Raw genomic sequence first — 20,470 nt, 5'->3', positions numbered from 1 at the left:
TGTGTGTGTGTGTGTGTGTGTGTGTGTGTGTGTGTGTGTGAGGGAGGAGTGGGGGGATAAAGCTAGAAGCAGAGAAAGAGAGAGACAGATACACATAGAGGAAGTAATGTAAACAGTGCAATAATCCTGTATTATTAATATCTTAGTAAGTCATATGACCCCAAAAACTTAAAGGCCAAACCACATCGATATACAAAATACATGTAATAGAATCATTTTAGACAAAAAGCAAATATTACCATCATCATAAGTGACATATAAACACAAACCTTTCTGGGCAAGGGCAGACACTTTTACAACTACTCAGTGTCCAGGGCAGACTGTCATGTTTCGGCCTGTACATAAACATAGCTGTCTCATAGGCGTCAGCAGGTTATTAATTCCAGTCATTAACAGCAGAGGTTCCCAGCATGCTACTAGAAGTAAACACTACTAATCCTTTGGATCCTGCACACTTGGGAAAGGTTATCAATCATGTGTCACAATCAGATTAGCCAACATTAACATAGTGGTACAGGAGCTGAGGAAGGCATGTTACTGTAAGTCAAAAAAGTGAACAAGTGAGTGAGGTTTTTTGCCTGTGGGTATGTGCATCATGGGGAGGGGAAATGTAGAACTAGGCCACAGGGGGGTTTAGAAAAAAACTTGATTTTGCTTATGCTGCAAATTGCAGGTGCAATCTCTGTTAACAATTTAATAGTGGTAATGTCAAGTCAACTGTTTGCATGTGAGATGTTGTATGGCAGTTGCAGTTAAATTGAAACACGTAAAGCAGTAGAAGAGTCAGTTGAAAAACTGAAAGAGTCTAAGGTGTACGTTGAAGTAGAATCATTAAAACGCATTTGGAGTTTTTGTTTCAAGTTCAAGCACTGAAAGCAGGTGAGTTTTAAGTGAACAGTTTCCATTAATTCAGTCAATTTCAGTTAAAGTTGCTCCAGAGGTAGATTAAATGTGGGAAGTGTTAATAATTGTCAGTTGTTATGTAAGCAGTGATGGCCGTTGAAATTTCACTGGAAGTATTTGAACGGTCAGTTGAAGAGTTACAATTAAATGAAGTGTCAGTTGATGTGTAGCAGCTGGGCGAGTAGACAATAGCAAATTAAGTTTTAGCCAGTTGTCATAGAATTGTATTAAAATTTTCATTTTCTTCCAAACAAAAATAAAATCTTTATCACATGCCAACTTGGAAAATTTTTAGATCATATGATGTGACAGTTCATGATTTTTGAACACCTAGTCTATAGCTATTTTTAGTCACAAACTAATACTGTAGTTGGGCTCATATTCTCACACCAAATAATTATTTCAGCATTTGGCAACTGTCTGTGTAAAATGAATACAAGACTAATCCCACTGTTTTAGTGTTTTGCTCAATTTTTCTCCCTAATGTTCCAGTTTCTACTTATCAGGTCAAAACAATCTTCCTCCGATGATCTGGTTTCCCTCTGTTTCTGTCAAACTGTACATCAGCTTGACAATCCCTAGGAAGTGACTGCAAACACGAAATAAACTGTTTAGGCCTCAGAGTGCACAGAGATAGTGGACGGGATCATCACTCGTCAAGAGCAATGGCCCTCCCTTGCTCTGGTCACCATCAGTGTTTATTTAAAAGGTCTGCCTGTCATTGCAGTGAATCACAAGACAAAAGTTAGAGATTAATATCTGATGGATAAATTAGGCTTTTACCATAAATAACCGGGTTGTTATTGTGGTGACCTCTAACATATATGGGAACACAACCAAATGAAAAGAAAATATGGATGTTCCTCTCGACAAGATAGTGTCTGCAGGGATGTCATCTTAGCTCCTTCATTGAAAGAATCTGCTTACTGGCAGACCTGATTATTCTGAAACCAGACAGACTTGGATGGAGTCACTAAAAACTTGAAATGAGTAAGGAGGATGGAAACTGGTTAGATGGATCTGCCCAGAGCATGCTTTTAAACCAATACTTTTGCTATATCATCTTCCCTAAAAAAAGAAGATGCACCAACTGCCAATGACTGACATTAAATAACTGTAAAACCACAAACAATAAATTAACATTATCATTACTGGTGATACTGAAAGTGTTACTAAAGTGAGTCTATGACTGTATTTACATCCTGGTTCCAGAAGCCTGGATAAGGCCGTAACACGGTTTATCCAGGTTTCTGAACATTCTTTGTTGGTAAAGAAATGAGTGGCTGAGATGTTGAGGAATCAAGACACACCTGCATACACAATCAGAACACTGGGTACTGTTGTTGCAAATATAAATGTCATATCTAAAATCAAATCAAAACTGGGATACTGATGTGCATGTGAACATACTCAATTGAAAGAAGAGAACAAATTCTTGCTCTAAAAAATGGAAATACACTCTTGCTCAGTGATGGTTGGTGTGACAGCAGGTCTGGTATAACCAGCAGCTTATGTTGGCTAATGTAAGCTAATATTAGCAAACTTTAGCCAGATATTACTTTGATTCCGTTTACTGACTTTATGACACTTTTATCCCGTAATTGTCACTTAAGCCAAAAAACTGCTTTGCGCCGGCCAGTGATTTCCAATGGGGAAAGCGGTGCTGCCCAACTATGCACTGCCCTACCGCTGGCATTGTGCACCGCTCAGATTTTCCACTTTGCGCTGCACTCAAAGTTCAAATTATTTCAACTTTGACTTACTTGCCGCTGACCTTTTGAAAGCTCAACCAAGGAGGTAACAGCATGTCCTTACCTAGCAAGGGGAAATAGCTTTGTTGCCACCCTTGATGACATTTACCTGTGCTGCGCTTTGTTCTTTGCGCACCGCTAGGTCGGGCGCAGAGCAAAGAGCAGAGAGCAAATTGCGTATCATGTGTAGGCGGCTTTAGGCAGGTGAGGTAAAGTAACAGAGTTTCTTTCATTACCTTTGCTAAACAACCACAACCACAGTAGCCATAAAAAAATAATATGGACTTTAAGCAGCAATGGTTGAAGGGACGGCTATGGTGTAACAGAAACATTCCAATGGGTTGCCATAGTAGTGGGTCTGGCAAACCAGTCATTCTCCAGTTGTAGACAGTTGGGCAACGCCAGTAACCCATTGGAATGTTTATCAAACACCGTAGCCGTCCATTCAACCGTCGCTGCTTAAAGTCCCTAATTACTGAATAATGCTGCTGACAGCCCTCTCGCTTTAAAGAGCAAGAACAAAAAGGCTACTGGCAATGTACTTTGCATTTTCAGACACTCACACTTATTGTTATTCTTATTGATAAATTAACAGCCCATATGTGGACCATGTGAGAATTCAAGGATGGATTTTCTTTTAAACTTCCCCAACACATGATGCCACAACAAAACAATAAGCGAATAGCTCTACGTTGACTAACCAGCTCAAACTCCTACACTGCACTTTGTGATCCTCAGTGGGCTTTTTAAAACCATGCTGTGATAACAGAGACACCTACTTACTGTTCTACTGAGTCAGCTGGTGGGGACCAATTGGAGCAGTTTACCCAACGAGCAACAGCCATAGAATAAGCTTGACATAACACAGTTAATTGCAGGCAGCCTTGTTTTAAACTAAACAGCAGTTGGTGCAGTGGGGAGTATGTGGGTTGAGTGTGAGTGTGTGTGTGTGTGTGTGTGTGTGTGTGTGGTCAGAGACTTGGGGCTCTCAGTGGTCATTTCCCATTAAGTGAAAGTTACAGGGTTGAGCCTAATCAACCCCAGGGGAGAACCTATCACGTCCAACATTACCTCACACTATGCTTTAAAGACCCTGTTAAGAGGGTTTGCCTCAGTTTTCCCTCAATGACGACTATGAAGCAAGTCAGACTGTATAGTGAGGGCAGTCCAACTCCTAATGAAATGACTTACAACTGTCTAAGCAAACTGTTCACTTGGCACCACTAAGTTTAAAAACATCCCAGAACTTTTCAGCAGCTCAGACATTCAATAGGGCTGTATGAGTCTCTAGAGCTGAACCTTCAAAGTCAAATGACACAAGAACAGTGTCTAACAGTGCTTATATGTCTTGAAGAGTCCTGGTTACTAACAGACCTTTACAGTAATGCTTTAGCAATGTCCTCAGCATGTCGCATCTCTGCAAACGTAATTGAGAGTTCATCTTGCAATCATTATCTCAGATCACAAGCCATAATCGGCTGTCAATCCCTACATATGTACAAACCGTTGTGTTTTCTGCTCCAATAAATACAGTAATCTGCAAAAGAAATTTAAATTGAGGAATTCGATCTCTCTGGCTGGTCTCAAGACTATTGCATTTGCCGCAGTATAGTAAATTACTCATTTACTTGTGTCTATTCTTAGGTTATTTTTGTCTTCTTCTTGTTATCTGTTGACTGATTTTGTACTGTCTTGGCCAAGTCTGCCTTGTAAATGAACTTAAGTGGGAAGTTACATTGATGTGACTTGGCAGCTGGGGTATAAATAAAACTGTTTTGCACTGACAGTTTATTTAAACGAAAAAGTTTTGTATAGTGCTGTTTTAATACCCCCCAAAATAAAATGTCTTCTATTTAAAAAGTATGCCGTAGAACTTTCATTGTAAACAAGCATGGTTTTGCAGTGTTTCTCATCTACACTGTAAGTCATTTCAAACATTGTGAATGCCTTTCCTCCCTTAAAACATTTGCAAATCCTTTTTGAATATTAAAAAACCTGCATTTTTCATGTGTGTGAGGTCCTTTCTTCTTTTATTATCCGTCCTCATGTGTGTGTGCTGGTAAAGTACAAGATTAAAACAATACAATGATCCGTACATAAAAACAATGCTCAACAGCGCTACTAGTGGTCACAAACTTCCTAGGGTAATGTCCAAGTTACTTACATTACAGTGAACCATTCAAGTCCAAAAACGCTGTATAATTTATTCCTTGGAGTGGTTAGTAAGTGGTCTTACAAAACATTGATATATATTCTGCCTCCAACCTGACTCCAAAAAGACCAGTAAGTCAGAGGACATTTAAACTGCAGGAGTCTGGAAAAGCAGGATTATAACTATACCTTAAAGTCTGATAGCCAACTGGTAAGGTTAATTGCATGTGACATTTGATTTACCTTTAACTCTTCTGGTACAAGATACAGGGAAACCTTTACCACCTTAAAAGGTCAGTAAAAGTATAATGAATCATTCTGGGTAATGTATAATTGAATTAGACATTGATTTAACTTTCACAACACCAATGGCTAATAAAAAAATGACTAGTGGAATTTATGTGAAGGATTTAAATGATTGGGTCCAACTGGTTTACATGGCTTGGTGAGAGCTCATAAAAACTGAGTGTTTTGAAATATTAAGGCTGTGATAAGTCTGTACTTGTATTATAAATATGCCCACCATAATTTAAATTTGCCTTGAAAAAAAGTACTGGCTAGTTCCCAGTTTATTTTTTAAATACTGTATCATAAAGAAGTATCACAGAAATGTGTTATCTTTACTCTTAAATGCAGTCATTCAGAAGTCAAGTCACTATGCAAAGGCTTAAGGTCATCCGACCTTAACAGTGTAGGTATTGTTTACAGTATCTTTATTTTCTGAGGACTGGAACATCTAAATTTAAGTGCCAGAAACTGAAAATTTGGCTTTAACAGATTCTTACAATTGAAGAAAATCCTAATTCATTAATCAGTACAGTGTCAGTAATATTTCAGCAATCTGTAGCTAATTCTATACCACTAATAATGACTTTAGACATTGTATAACTGGATCTATGAGAAATCAACTTTTGATGGAATAATTAGAGATAATTATCAGTATATCAGAGATTGAAGGAAAGCTAATAATATTATCATGACATTTCTGAGTGAGGACAGACAGATGAAGTGCTGTTAGTTGCCTGGTGTTGTGGAGGTGAGCGAGGCCTGTGCAGGAGTCCTCTAGGGACTCCTGACAGAGACAGAGCGCTCTTTGTGCTACGGCGCCCCTGCCCCGGTGGCCTGAAACGGGCCGGGACCGTCAGGGGACTCGCTTTCCACTAGGTCAGAAGTGTTCTGTCGACAGCTCATTGATCACAGCTCATCTTGTTATTTGATCGTTCTTCATGAAACGATGTGCAGACACACATACACACACACACATGCATTCACACTTTAAAACATAATCAGATACGCCACAGCGGCTAGTAAAACAATGTGGTCTTCCTCTCCGGTCAGGGAATGTAAAACAGAGAATGTCCAATAGTAGCTCTACAGACAGGGAGAGAGCTGGAGTGCCGGGCTGTCACTGCTACAGTAAAACATGGGGCCAAGGGCCTCGCAGTTTGGGTTAACAGGCTCCCAGGACTCATGAAAAGTGAACAAAAGGCCCAGCTCTGAGCCGACCGCACAAGACGCTGCCCTGGGTTTCACTGGCCATGTCCTCCGAGCTCTCCTGTCGCTGTTAAACTAAGTGGACTTTTATGGGCGAGCAGTAATACATGCCTCTGTGAGCCGGCAGCGTAACTATGAGCTATAATAATTATAAGGAGCACATGGGAGCCTTCGTAATTGTATGCATCGCATCATTGTAAGTCTATTCATAATTATAAAGACTTCCTATGAGCAATGATGCGTTGGACGGGCCTACATTTTCAAATTCAAGCCACAGCAGTGAATGGTAACATGGAAAGTGAGTTCTGCTCATGACTGTCTGAGAAAACATCAAACAAGTTAAAAAACCTGAAGCAGGTGAAGGGTACAAAGACAGTGATGTAATATTTTCCGACTCCAATAAAAACCTAGATTTAGCAAAAAAGGAGGGAAAAACTGTTGATATTTCACATATATTTATAATATATGCCTGTGGATCCAGATCAATCAGTTATTTACCCAACCCTGTGTCAGCAAGGCCCCTTCCAGGAATTCCTCCATATCAATGTTGTGAAGCAGAGAAATAAAGTAAAGCCTGAGCGTGATGAGGGTTCCAGGCTGCACTCAGGTCAGGTGGCTAAGCTGTGCTGTGCAACTCAAATGGCCCATGACTTACCACACAAGAAGGTATGCAAAGACTGATCATCTACTGCATGTGCAACAATATTTGCTTTATGGATGGCTAAAATGAATGAGGACTTTCCATGTTTCGACAGGCATGAGAGTCCAGAGAGATGAGTGTAGGGACTAGAGCTGGGTCAAACAGTTGTTACAATTAAATCTCAGCATTTAGTTCATTTAGCAAGGAGCAGCAGATAAGCACTCAATGCATTGCTCTGTATGGGAAAGACCACCTATCAGCCACGTGAGTAGGCTGAGTAAACCCTAGAATGTATTTCTTGATCACTGCTGGATACGGGTCTCAGCATCTGCAGCTGTGACTTTACACTGACTTATCAGCCGCAATGTAATACAGCTGTAAATCTTCATTCATCCCCTTGTATCCTTGTAACCTAAATCTCTATTCCTTCTTTTCCAGACTCACAGAGAGGCAGCAGGCTATAGTCAGTGCGGTTACTGAGAAAATTTGATACACATGTCTATTCTGACCCTTTACCTTTTAATAAAATTTGAAGAGAAACAGGAAACATTGGATTTGGTGTAAACTGTAAGCATTCCAGATCTTTACCGAACCATACACCGTGCCTTACTAGGTCTATATATTGTATATATAATGTTTTACAGTGTTGAACCTGTGGTTGCGCTACCCACAGTGCAATACAGACACTGCTGACGTGTTCATCCCTTCTATCTGGGGAGGGTTGAGGGTGCTGGGGTAAGAGCACTGGGCTTTTGTCCCACCACATGTCTATTGTGGCTAAACCTTTCCCTTGGGGGCAATTAGGACCTTTTAGTTTGTTGTAAGAGGACCTAAGTACGAGTGGGTTGAGCCAGGAAAAACATTTTTGAGCTAAACCAAAAACAGAAGCGCATTGAGCTTCTCTGCGCTCCTGGACTTCTGAGCATCTCTCTATTAAGAAATGTGCTGGCCTGCATTGAACAGACAGAAACTGTGGCAGATTTACAGGGGCAGGAAGGTGACGGGAGTGAGAGAGCTGAGTAGGGGAAGGCTTTAACTCCACCTGAGGCCTTGCCAACATGACAAACAACTTGGGACCAAAAATGTTGGTGGCAAGGACATGCTTCACAAGAATCAAGAGTCAGGGGAGAGCTACGTATGTTTCACTCTAACTTTCACATGGTTGGATGGAAAACTGGGGGGAGTGAACTGTGACGGGTAACGGTATGCAGTGAGATCTGTCGCAGCGTGCAGAAAGCGAATATGCATTTTAACAACAGCCAATGAAAAGACATTACTTTAAGTGATGGCAACTACAGCAGAAGTGTTAGTCTATACATGTGAGAGATAAGAGTTACGAGTAGGTCTAAGTGAGTGATTGAAGGAGTTAATGTTTGCTTATGTGTTTGAGAGATGGCACAAGATAGGGATATAAAGAAGGGGGAAACGGCAGAAGACAAAAGCAGGTAAGACATAATTGAGTGTACAAATTCTCTTCATGCGGGGACCTTATCTCCCTGCAGAAGGAAACGTTTCCCATGGTAGGCCTGAGTGGATCGGCAGTGAACAGTGTTAGAAAATCTGAGCAAAAAGCCATGAGTGATGAGGAGGGGTTAAGAGAACTGAACCCATTTAAGTCACCCAAATAAGGGCTGTACAAGCCCATGATGGATGCTCTGGAGTTCCTGAGGGAGAGCGTGCTAGCAAAGGGATGGGTGGGGAGCAAGCAGGGGTCCTGTGATCCCCACTTAATAAAAACAAATTGGTTTGATAAACGACACAGGCTTAATGTCTAAAAAGAAAGATGCACACTAATTTCTAACAGTAACATAAGCCCTTTTAAAATGCTGAGGGTCCCATTTATTGATAATGTGTGTAACAAAACAATAGATACAAATAAGATTAGGACTGCTAACAATGTGCCATATTTTTTTATATCAGTGACTTCCAGACAATCTCTGATCTAAAAGGCAAACTGCCAAAGGCCATATGCAGCTGTTGAGCAAAGAGCAACAGAATTTATCGTTTAGAACCTTTTCAAAACACATAGCACTTATTAGTCTACAAAAAATGAAACACTTGAGTGGTGGAGTAGATGACTGTGCAACAAGCCAACATTTCTCTTGAGAGGTTCCTGTGTACCATACGTTGTTACACTGGACTGCGATGTAATAAACAGTTATAGTATGTTTAGACAGACCGAGAGCTTAGCATTCTTCCATTACCCATGTGTTCCCAGAAACTCCACAAGTGTGTCGTTTTACCTAAGTGCATGTTTCTATGTGTGTCTGTGTGCATGCACTTGCATAAATAATTGTGTGCGTGTATGTGTGCCCTCAATAAAAATTTTCATGGGCTTCCTCTCTGAATTGTTACAAGTGGTGCCATTATTTAACACAAGGCTCTGGGCAGCATGGAGAGGGCATGGGGGTGCAGCATGCTGCCGCTTAACAAGCACACTTAACCCTAGCCGGCCATGCTAAGCCAAAGAAAGGAAAGGTTGTTCAACAGCAGTGACATGGCACAGGAGGGCAGTCAGGCCAGGGTAAGGAGAGGAGGGGACAGCATCATTAATGAACCAGCCTGGTCCATAGGCTCAATTTCCATACACTGAGTAAAGAAGACAGTGTTTAAATTAAACTAAAAAGGAGGCAAGAGGTAATTTAAACTCAATGTATATGGTATATGGAATGTACTGTTAATAAGTCATACAAAGTCACATTTGATTGTAGCCTCTATGTTGACTTATGTTAAAAAGAACACTTAAAATTTTTATAATACTGTAACAGGTATTTTAGTGCTTGGAAAAAAACATTTCAGCTGCCTGTGTATAACTCTTTCTGCTCTGACCAGCAAGAAAGATAAGAACTACTATGCACATGACATCTACAGCCAGTGTTCACCTTAAGTTTATCTAAGGGGAAACACAAAAAATCTCCCAAAAGACAAGCCCTCACAGAGGCATAAATCTGTAATGTTTTTTTAAGTTCCTTGTTATGTCTGTACTTCTATTTTGGTTGTAACAAACATGTTGCCTCACTCAGTCCAACATCATGGGAACCATTTAAAAAGAAATACAAACTGCTTGCGAAAAGAATGTTGTGTATTCATATATTCAGATTATTGTTATTGTGTGCCAAATATTCATTTTAGAAAAAAAAAAAAATGCTACAAAATTACTTAAAACGGTAAGAAGCTCTTCAGCAAAAAAGACAAACTCAGGGTGGGGAGACGAAGAAGTATAACAAAAAAGTAGGTGTGGAACTTTCCAGCTAGATAGCTAGACTAACTCTCTTCAAGCTCCTTGAAAAAAAGGAGTCCATGGAGGGTTCAGGGATTCATAAAGTCTTGCAAGGTAATTGATTGCTCCTAGAGGGGCAATCTGTGTGGGATTTTGTTTTTCTTTTTTTTTTTTGCAGCCTGCAGGAACAGAGAAAAAAAACACATGGGCCATTCTAGCAAAAGAGCTATTAGGGAGAGTATGACTGTGTGAGTGTGGGGGTGAGGAGCCTGACAGCGGGATGAACACAACTTAAATATTACAGTACACACACTCACCCATACACCCCAAACGTAGCCTAAATACAGAGGCGCCCACTGTTAAAGCCAGGGCATTAGGAGATGCAACGGATGCAAAGACAAGAGAATCTGCTCTAGACAGGCGAATTAAATCGTGACCTATGCGCCCCGTTGAGTAACATCAGCGAGAGCTTCCTGTGTGCAGGCACCACTCTGTTGACCGTTCATCATCGCCCGGGAAGGTGGACAGTCACCATTACACACACATACACACTGACGCCTCACTTTACAATAACATGGCGGCAGTCATGACTCCACATCTGTCAAGGGGATGTTTAAAAAGAGTCATCATTATTACTCTTTATTTTGAGGTGAGTTGATGGGCGCAGGCTGATAGCAGGAGACCCGTCTGGTTAACGTTGAGTTCCTTTCCTTAACCAATGTCTCAGGACAGGAGCACAGGCTTGGGGTGGGGGGGGGGGGGCTAGACGGGTACTGACTGGGAAGGGGGGAGGGGCACAGATAAGCGGTGCCCTAGGTCCGTTGGCCCGGGATCTTAAATCATGGTCAGTCACTCCCCAGAGTTCACAAACATCAGCATTCCCATCGCTCCAAAACTTCACTCTTATCAACTGGTTTATCACACCGATCAGTTATCTGGTGCTCTAACAAACACGTCTGCTACCATCAAACACTCACTCCTCCACACACAAACACAGACATGCAAAATGAAAAGATGAGTCAGGGGGAAAGGAGTACAGAGAAACTCAGTTCAATAAATATGTGGTAACCTAATGCCATTTGCATCTACCGTACCTATGAAAGTAAAGCAATTTCCAAACTTTATTGACTGCACAACTAAGTTTTTCAAAGTACTGTTATGCACCTTTCCTGCTGACAAACAAGGAATATATGTGTTTGTGTGATTATGTATGTGTAATTCTCACTTTTGTTCCCAATCAGGGAGACAACCGGCTGAATATCAGATTCCTCGTTGGCCTTCTTCAACATGCTGAACCAATCCTCCAGATTCTCAAAGCTCTGGTAGTTGGTGATATCGTAAACCAGAAGAACCCCCTGCGTTGGAAAAACAAAAAGGAATAACACAGTCCTCAGACGTTGATTTGAGCTGCTCACCTTCGCAGTCCCTGGAAGTACACAGTTAATTCTCCTATTCATTCAGATTTTCATGAGTAATATTGAGGGAGAAAGGAAACAGTAGGTGGCACTGCTTCTCTTCTTAGAGTAGGGGACAGACTCACATAAGGGGGGACACAATTAACGGACACATCATTTAAGGTTCAGTGCAATTATCATCTAAGTGAGAATGTGTAAATTCACGTGGATCTGTTTTAAAATGAAAATTGCAGTTTGTCCATTTACAGTTCCCAGCTTGTAAGTACAGTCCAGAATTTGGTGCAGAATAGAGGTGAGGTTTGGTTATCTACTATCTGAGCTTATGTATGAAGGCTGTCTGCCTCGAGACATTCTCCTCCTCCCTATGTAATCCTCAACACTGTAGGCATTGCAGAAACATGCATGCAACAACACCAGAGCCATGTTGGAGCAAACACTGAGGCCAAAAGGGGGTGTTTGCATGGACACGTCAATTAATCAAAGAGTAAACACAGATACAAGAGCTGTTGGCATAAATCTAGACTAATAATCAGATAGTTTAACTATCTGCTATCACTGCTTAAACTTTAGCTATTTCTAAAGGGCTGGAAATTAAACATGAGCCAAGGTAAATTCTCTACTTTTACTGCATGACGCAACACGACTGAAGGGGTGTCTGTTGCATTTTGTTTGGCAGACATGCACTGTCACAACACGCAACATTGGTGACGACAACTCAGGCCTCTGACAATTACTGTGAGTCTCTCCGAAACTACCATGATTGATTATAAGACACACAGTGTTGAACAATAGTTGTGGAAGTTCCACCCAGTGCCGACCAGAAGCTCCCTAAGCAAAGTGTCGCAATGTGGCAGTGATGTACGACATTTTGCGTGTTAAGGAGTGTGACGGTAAAGGAAGTGCTGCAGTCATGGTTAATATACAGTACACGCTATAAGGGCACAATTTAGAGCAAAATAACATGTCACTTTCACTATGTCAAAGTCAAGTAGATTGGTGGAATAGAAAAAAAAAAAGCCTTCAACTAATGTTTGTCTAGCTTCTATAGACAAACATGACAGAAGTGTGCTTGCATATAGCATATGGTGACAAGTTTCCTGCCTGTGCCCAAATGTTAGATCTTGTGCTGCAGTACAGGTCTCCACAGTCTTTAAGTAGGCCTCTTCAAACAACAGACATCCTGGAGGTGACAGATAGCACTTGTCTATAGCAACATGGCTACCTGTGGACGCCGATGTTGCTGACACATATACAAACTAGTATGAGCTGATAGTATTGTAATCAACACATTGTTCAGTTTTACGGCATTTAATGAGAGTAAATGGATCAATTAGCAGCCTATTTTTCCCTACAATTCTTCGTGTATGACCTAGTACTATCAAATTCTGACCATGACGTTTAATAATTTCAGCTTTAACGTTCAACTAAACTAGGATGTATTCCTATATACTCCTATATACTGATACAAAACATCAAACTGTAACAAGAGACGCACTAATTTTTAAAGCTCTAGTGACCTACTACCCTCACTGTGAATCCAAATGACACTTTATTTTGATGTGGCTGCAGAGAGAGGGAGTGGAAGGCTCTTAATGAAGCTGCATAGACTGTTATAATAAGCCTTAATAGAAGTCACCAATAGCGGACAATTAGATGCAAAATCATTATTAACTTTGCATGACCATTTCTTATCCTTCCTGAGGCTACTGGAGTTAAAGACAGTTTGTCTGTTTGCTTCATGCTGGGGAATAAAAGACTAAAGTTCAGAAAACAAGAGAAAGCTGCAGCACAAACCAGAGATGCATATTTTAGGCAGAAAAAAGTAGCAACAGAGGATTTTGTGTTCATTTGTGTGCGTGTGTGTGTAACCTTACATGAGCTCCATATACATATTTATCCAACATTTTCCCTCCTAATGTTTGGCCTCCAATGTCCCACACCTGCAGGGTCACATTCAAGTTGCCTACAGAAGAGAAAAGAGACAGAAACACCTCCAATATAAAAAAACTGACATTTAAATGACAGAAATATTTTGAAATCAGCTCCATAAAGGGGGCTTCGATGTGTCAAAAGCCCCACTTTCTTTCTTAAAACTTCTTTCTGCTATTCGATTATTTAACAATTAAAAAAAATTGATTATGCTGCAATTTGTGGGTTTCCATTCTGGAGGTTTTGTCCTTTTTAATCATTAACTTGTTTGTTTTAACAAAGCTCATAATCCTGAGGAAATAATGAGTCAGCTGTAACTGGAGCCTGTATTTTGTGTGAGCGATTTATATAGTAAAAGTCCACGTTCTTGATATACATAATGGAAACAATAAATCAGCGATTAATCTTTCAAGCTAAGCGCTTTTGCCTGGCAGGACACCCACACCTCACATCCAAGAATATCCAGCCCAGAGATCAAGGGGGATGAATAGGTACACTTACCCTCTAATTTAAACATTCTCTATACCCTGGCAGAAAAAAATGACTTCTTATTAGCCTGGGAAGAGCTGTTTGCATTGTGCCACATCCTGCCAAGTTAGGAAAGTGAGGAGAATTATGTGCTGTTAAGGAAAATAGCAATAATTAATACAAAATGAGAGGAAAAGAAGACTCTTGTCCCTATACACATGGAAAGAGAAAGAATGAGTGAATGAGAGGGAGAGAGAAAAGACGTGCACAAAAATCAAATCCAAATAAATATTTACTTCCTCTGGAAAATGAAAGGGGTAGTTGGGAAAAAAAAATCAAAAAGAAGGAGGGAGGACCAGACAGCGAGGAGTTTATTATGGTGTGATGAGGGTCCGGCGCTGGGCTGGAGCGGTGATGGGGAGCAAAGCGTACACTGTGGACATGGCTGGACGACTCCAGTCCCCTTTTTAAAGCTAGGGAAGGAAACGCTGAGGTTTACAGTCACTACATCTAGACTATACAGTGTCAATGTAAGACTACATTGAGGAGTGCAATGAATAACGATTCCTTGGTGTTATAAAGCGCCATCCCCACCTATCCACCATGCCTGGACACTAGCTTTATTTATATTTCAGAGATTCACACTGATTCAACAGAGCTGACATTTTCTGCTAATACTTTGCAAGAAGTAGAAAAGTGATTGTGACCCCAAATAGATGAACCTTAAGAACTGATAACAAGGTTAGGAAAAAGGGCACGTTGAGAAGATAATTGTCCTCTTAGTATGACGTGAAGTGAAAGCAGACAAAGCAGTGTCAGAAAGTTAGAGAATTTATCAAGTAAACTTTTAGTCAATCCCCTTCACTGCATTGGTTTGGCAGAGACATCTGGAAGAGGTATTGTTATAAAAAGCACACACAGAGGAGGCTGTTGTGTGCCAGTCGGCCTCGCCTCACCTCTCCATGCGTTGGAAAATGTACATTAAGTTTGACAAGCAGGGCCTTCATGGTGAGTGGGGCCAACGCTGGCTATATGCTACTCTCCCCCCTGCTGCAAAAGATCCTTACAGCCCCATAGAGACCCGGAGAGCGACACAACCTCTCCAATACAAGGCAGGGTGGGGGTCTTAACGAAGTTTGGGACCACCCAGCTCGCAGAGCCACCCTCCTCTTCATCAGCTCATCAACACCCAATTCCCCAGAAAATGGGCCATTTAACAACTCCGCTGTTGAACGTAGTGTTGTTGCTGCCCCAGTGACATAGACGTATGTCCAATATATTTAAACAAAGGTTACAGTTTAACACTGGAGAGTTCAGTGAATAGTTCAGGGAAAGAAACTTACTGGAAAGAGAAGTCAAACGATTAACAGCATTTGTGCGAGTTCGCATTAAGATGTTTTGAGCCCAGTCTGTGCTTATGGTTGGATTTTTCATTCTGACTCCACCACAACATTTTGGGGGGTTTAGTTCTCCTAAGTCTCATAAGCTGAAACTGACACAAATTCAAAATAGAAGCTTTCAGCCAACTCACAAATCAGCATAACTTTTACTTTTAGTACTTAATTTGCCGATGCTTAATGTTGTTTTATTAGTAATGAAAGAATGGAGGCACTTTGCAGATTTCTGGAGCTTAGACCTTGGCAGCGTTTTAGAAATGCCATTTAAAATGCAGAAAATCCCCATTTCACAGGGTAGGAAGTAAAAATGGAGTGCTTTTGTCTAAATATAGCATTAGTCAATAAACATTTCTTTTACAGATCTAAGGGGGATACAGAGTGTGGCTTTATTTCTGCAGGTTCAACATAAACAAATAAGAACATGAATGTTTTATGTGGTGCAGGACAAAGATCGGTTGAACTTGGGGATCAGCGATATGGATATAAAATGTTAATGTATTTACTCTGTACGGTGCCCACAGAATTATGAGCAAGGCTCGCCCGTTTGGACATAAGCTGTCCATTGGCCTTGTGGAGTCAAAAAAAAAAAAGTGTGCTGTTTGCTCTGGAGAGAAGAGCTTTCAGAGTGAATAAGCCTGAGAAGTGGCAGACGCTCTACAATGCGGAGCTACCAGAAAAGACACATTCAGCTCCTGAGTTAACCTGAAGAACAAACTCTGCCTGGAAATGGTTGGACAAGAAACTATGAGCAGTGGCAGAAAATATGAGAAATAAAAATATGCCAGAAAGTGTTGATGGAACAACAGGCCTCAACAGGTCTGTTGGATTTCAAATTAATATTCTGAATCTTTTGAACACTGATAATGTTAAATACACACAGATATCTAAACCTTAAGGTCAATCTTACAGTATTAAAAACCACCACTTACAGTAAAGTCAGTCTGTCTAAGTACAATCTTGCCAAATGCATATCCCCGTATTTTGATTAAATTACCAAGTCTGCAACTGCATGCTTGTGCAACACGCGTGTCCTTGCTGAGTTTCTAAACAAACGAGCACTCCCAAAAGATTATGAAGGTGTCTCACCTGGAAGGCTTATTCTCTTCAGAAAGAAATCCAGGCCAATGGTTTGTTTGTACTGCTTCCCAAAGGCCTCCTGTGCAAACCTGGTGGCGAGTGATGTCTGAAACAGGGAGACAAAGCGAGAGACATAGTGAACGAGTGCAAGAACACCTCTGCGGCCATCAACAGGGCAAAAACTATGTAATTTTATGCAGTTAAGTGTTTTTAAAAGAAAATGCTTTCAGAATGAAAGAGAAATCTTGATTCAGTTCATAGTATTTGCCAAATAAACAATTTTCACACATATTATGCATAACATAAAAACCAAGTCAAAATCATAGCATGGCCCAGGGCAAAATGCAAGATGCTGAAAAACAAAAAAAAAGTAATAATTTGGTGGTGAGCAGGAGTAGAAGAATTTTAATTCCATAAACACTAACCAAATGCCAAAGTAAGCTTTTTACAATTTTTAATTACATTTTTCTAAAAATACAATAGTTGAATTTATCATATCACAACAATGTGATTCTTTTCCACAATAACGTGCAGCCACAATTCTTTGGCGATGCAACGACATATGACCTGTAGGACATTGATTTCATTATTATAAATCCATTTGAAGCACCTTCAAAAACTTTGTGATTGACTGAAATGTACGCTGATGTAATTGTCTGCCTCCTCCCTGCCGTCTCACTACTCGGCCACGGTTGTGACAGTGAAAATCAGTGTAAATTACAAAAACAGGTGTCGGAGGATGTCATGTCTACAGACTGCAGACCTAATAATTGCCACAAATTATAAAACCTCCATCACTGTCACTGTTGTGTTTGAGGAGGGGAAAAATAGCATGTTAGGGGCTCGTCTGAAATCCATGGGAATTCATAGCGCAGGCTTGACATGCCAAGTTTAATTCATTTTGATGGATGAGGATAGGAAAAAAAACGAAGTGCTGAATGTCTATTAGCTATCTTTAGAGCAGTGTGCTTACATAAACACAACAGAGAAGTGAAGCAATGGGAATCCCTGAGTGTTTATGTGGCAGCAAATGCATTTTAATGTGGTACTTGCCACTCACTGAGGGTTACAGGATTTAATACTAAATTCTTTCTTTCAATCCACTAAGCTTTCACTCAAGCCTATGTCCTTATCTACCTCCATTCAGGTTAAGAAAGTTTAGGTTCAGACAAATATATAATATATAAATAATTTATAATATATAAATTAGGCTTCCAACTAATTAGATTGCTTCTTGCAGCCCTTATCATGGAATGGATTACCCAAATATTCAAGTAAACAAGAGTTTATTTGGGTTTCTTCAGCTATTGATTTGTCATTGTGGCTTCCACCTTTGATATGAAACCTTTATTCTCATCCCAACTTGGATTTTTAAATGTATTCCTATAATTAAACCTACTGAACGTGTGATCATGGCCTTAACTATTGGCTTTCTTGATTAACATTTTATTTCAGAATAAAGTTTTATCCAACTTATTCTTTTAAAAGTTCACTAACCTACAGCCCTTTATAATCTCAGCCTGCGGAGCATGTCAAAGGCTCAAGAGTGACTGAAAAATTACTAGAGGTGACTGACGCAACAAGGAGAAAATCGGCCATTTAAGTAGCCCAAACAATCACTGACAACACAGGAATAACAAGCTTGGACAGCAAAAATGTATTCCACATGCTCGCGTTGGCCTAGTCGGCCATTTGTCTTGGCATTCCAGTAGCTTGGCTTTCTTCCCTCAACATAGTCCTTTTTTTCCAACGTACAATTGGAACTAACCAGCGAATGTAAAAACTGGCGTAATCCTGACACTCCAACAGAGAACAGCACAGGGTCACCAATGATAGCAGTGCCGGGAAATGGGGGAAGTTCTACTGAAACAAGAAACTGAGAGAGAGAGAGAGAGGAAAAAAAAAAATGGCAGGCTGACTATGTCTATGTGATGCAACTCAGATGAGAGATGCAGTGCATTTTTGCATTATCGCATCATAACTGGCTCTTTAAACACTTAAGACATATATAAATGTTGGTATTCTGATAAAGAGGTTGACTGTAAATAGCATTGCTGGGAAGCAGCATTCACATGCATCTAAAGCGCTTTTTAAGAGAGCAAATATTCAGAAAAACTCAGTGGCTTCAAACTCTGGTTGAAAAATAGTCCTGTTTAAGTTAGGCCCAGCACCTTACGAGCCCGGCTAAATGAAGTGCCATATTTTTAAAACATCTTGCTCAGATGGACAAGCCTTCCCACATCTCCCTATTTTCTGAATGGACAACCAACCACAAGCAAAAATACCTCCGAGACTGCTGTCCAAGAAAAACTGATCCGATTGCAATTTGCTCAGCAAATTGACATTAATAAGGGGGAAACGGCATTCAAGATGTCAGTCAGTGGTGCCTACTCAAAATGGGGGGCAGGGCTCCTGTTTTCTGCCCAAAACAGACAAGCAGGTAAGTCATTCAGACAGTGACGAGCCGACACCTGGCAGCAGTGTGAGGAGGGTTATTAATGTAGCGTATCTACTGGGAACTGAGTTGTGTGTGTTCTCTGCACCCCCTCCCCCAAAAGAAAATGTCGACTCTCCAGAATGAGAACATTCATTTTTTTCTCATTGAGTCTCACCATTACTGCTACATTCATTTTCTTTCTCCCAGAGGAAGGAGAGATTAGTTAAGAAAGGGGATGTGTAGCTGAAAAGCACTTGACGTCCCTGGCTCACATTCACACTCATTCATTCGAGGATTCAAGATGCAGTGAAGAAGAACCATAGCTGAATTGCCATGACAACCTCCGTGCTTTGCTGCAACTGATTGTTTGGTGTGGCTAGGAAAATATGACACTGTTGTGGATGTAAGTTTGGCCTTTTAATCTACATCTTTATACCGTATTAACTTACTGAATGATTCAGTCCAGTAGTTCTGAAAGGAGTCCTAAAGCATGCGTAGATTTAGTAAAGAGAGAGACAAATGCACTGACAAAAATATTTGTTTATAGTTCAGACATTAATAAAAAATTAAAGAAGAGTCTTTACACATGACCCTTTGTTATTTTATTCTGGCAATTGAGAAAACAGAAACGTTTCTTTTTTGGGCTAGCCAGAGATACTTTTCTTAAATGGGGCTCGACTCTGGAGACAAACGCATTCTGGGGTCCTTGGCCAGGAGAAGAGAGGTATACTGATGCAAAACAACCAGCAGCTGCAACAAGCAGGCTAAGAAACTGTCACACTGCATAATACTGTACAGTGCCGTTTTACCCCGGTTCACTGAGCAGTAGCTGCAGCCCCAAAGTGTGCGACAAATGTAATGACTGTGAAAATGCATCATCCAGCTATACTTCCGCTTTAAAATAATTATTATAAGCATTTTATATTTAACAGCTACTCTAAAAGGGAAAGTGTAATTTGTTATGCATTTTCCTTCAAGCCTATTGATGGTTTCATTTTAAGTCTCCTAAATTCTAAAAGCAGGCACATAGCATACAACCAGTTCAATTGCACATGCAACGTGGATTAAAGGCTGGATAGACTTAATAGGTTTACAACAACGGCTTTGTGCCAGATTTAAATCTATAATGCTATCTTTGAAGCAGAATAAAAACTGCACCAGGCTGCCCATCAACTTTGTAAATCTGCAGTGAGAAAAAATGTTTTCTACAGAAGTATTTTAGAAAAAAAGTTGTACATTTTCATTTTGATTTGAATATCTACTATTCCTAACATGTATCTTTGCCATGCAGCCATTGCAAAGTGTGATTAACACGGAGTTACTTAAGATGCTATTTTCAGTCTACAATGTTATTTTAGAAACTCCTCCATGTCCATTATGTAGCATTTAGGTTTAGATTTTTTCTGTATTTTCTCATACAGTACTCCCCAACCAGTAATTCAGCCACGTCAAGCTTTGATTGCAATAAAGACCCTTGTCCTCAACCTGAGATCAGTGTGGATGGGCAACCTCCAAAAAGCGTATGAGTTTTTTTGTTTTTTTTTAACTGAGTTTTTGGGATTAACAGATTTTTCATATGATGCTGTTA

The 20,470-nt window shown here is 40.4% G+C and overlaps 1 protein-coding gene across 3 annotated transcripts in view; it reads right to left on the bottom strand.

Annotated features, from left to right (window-relative positions):
• Positions 1-20,470, bottom strand: part of rab28 (RAB28, member RAS oncogene family) — a 29,277-nt gene that overhangs the window by 6,687 nt on the left and 2,120 nt on the right. For all 3 annotated transcript variants that reach the window (XM_032527938.1, XM_032527940.1, XM_032527939.1), the window contains 3 exons: positions 16,455-16,551; positions 13,449-13,537; positions 11,385-11,514 (listed from right to left, as the gene is read on the bottom strand). In XM_032527938.1, coding sequence (XP_032383829.1) covers positions 11,385-11,514; positions 13,449-13,537; positions 16,455-16,551 — 316 coding nt within the window. The remainder of the gene's footprint in view (positions 1-11,384; positions 11,515-13,448; positions 13,538-16,454; positions 16,552-20,470) is intronic.

The sequence above is a fragment of the Etheostoma spectabile genome, chromosome 10 (genome assembly GCF_008692095.1).
Source record: "Etheostoma spectabile isolate EspeVRDwgs_2016 chromosome 10, UIUC_Espe_1.0, whole genome shotgun sequence".
Classification (NCBI taxonomy): Eukaryota; Metazoa; Chordata; class Actinopteri; order Perciformes; family Percidae; genus Etheostoma; species Etheostoma spectabile.
The sequence above is the reverse complement of the archived record's forward strand: the minus strand, read 5'-3'. Positions and strand labels throughout refer to the sequence as shown.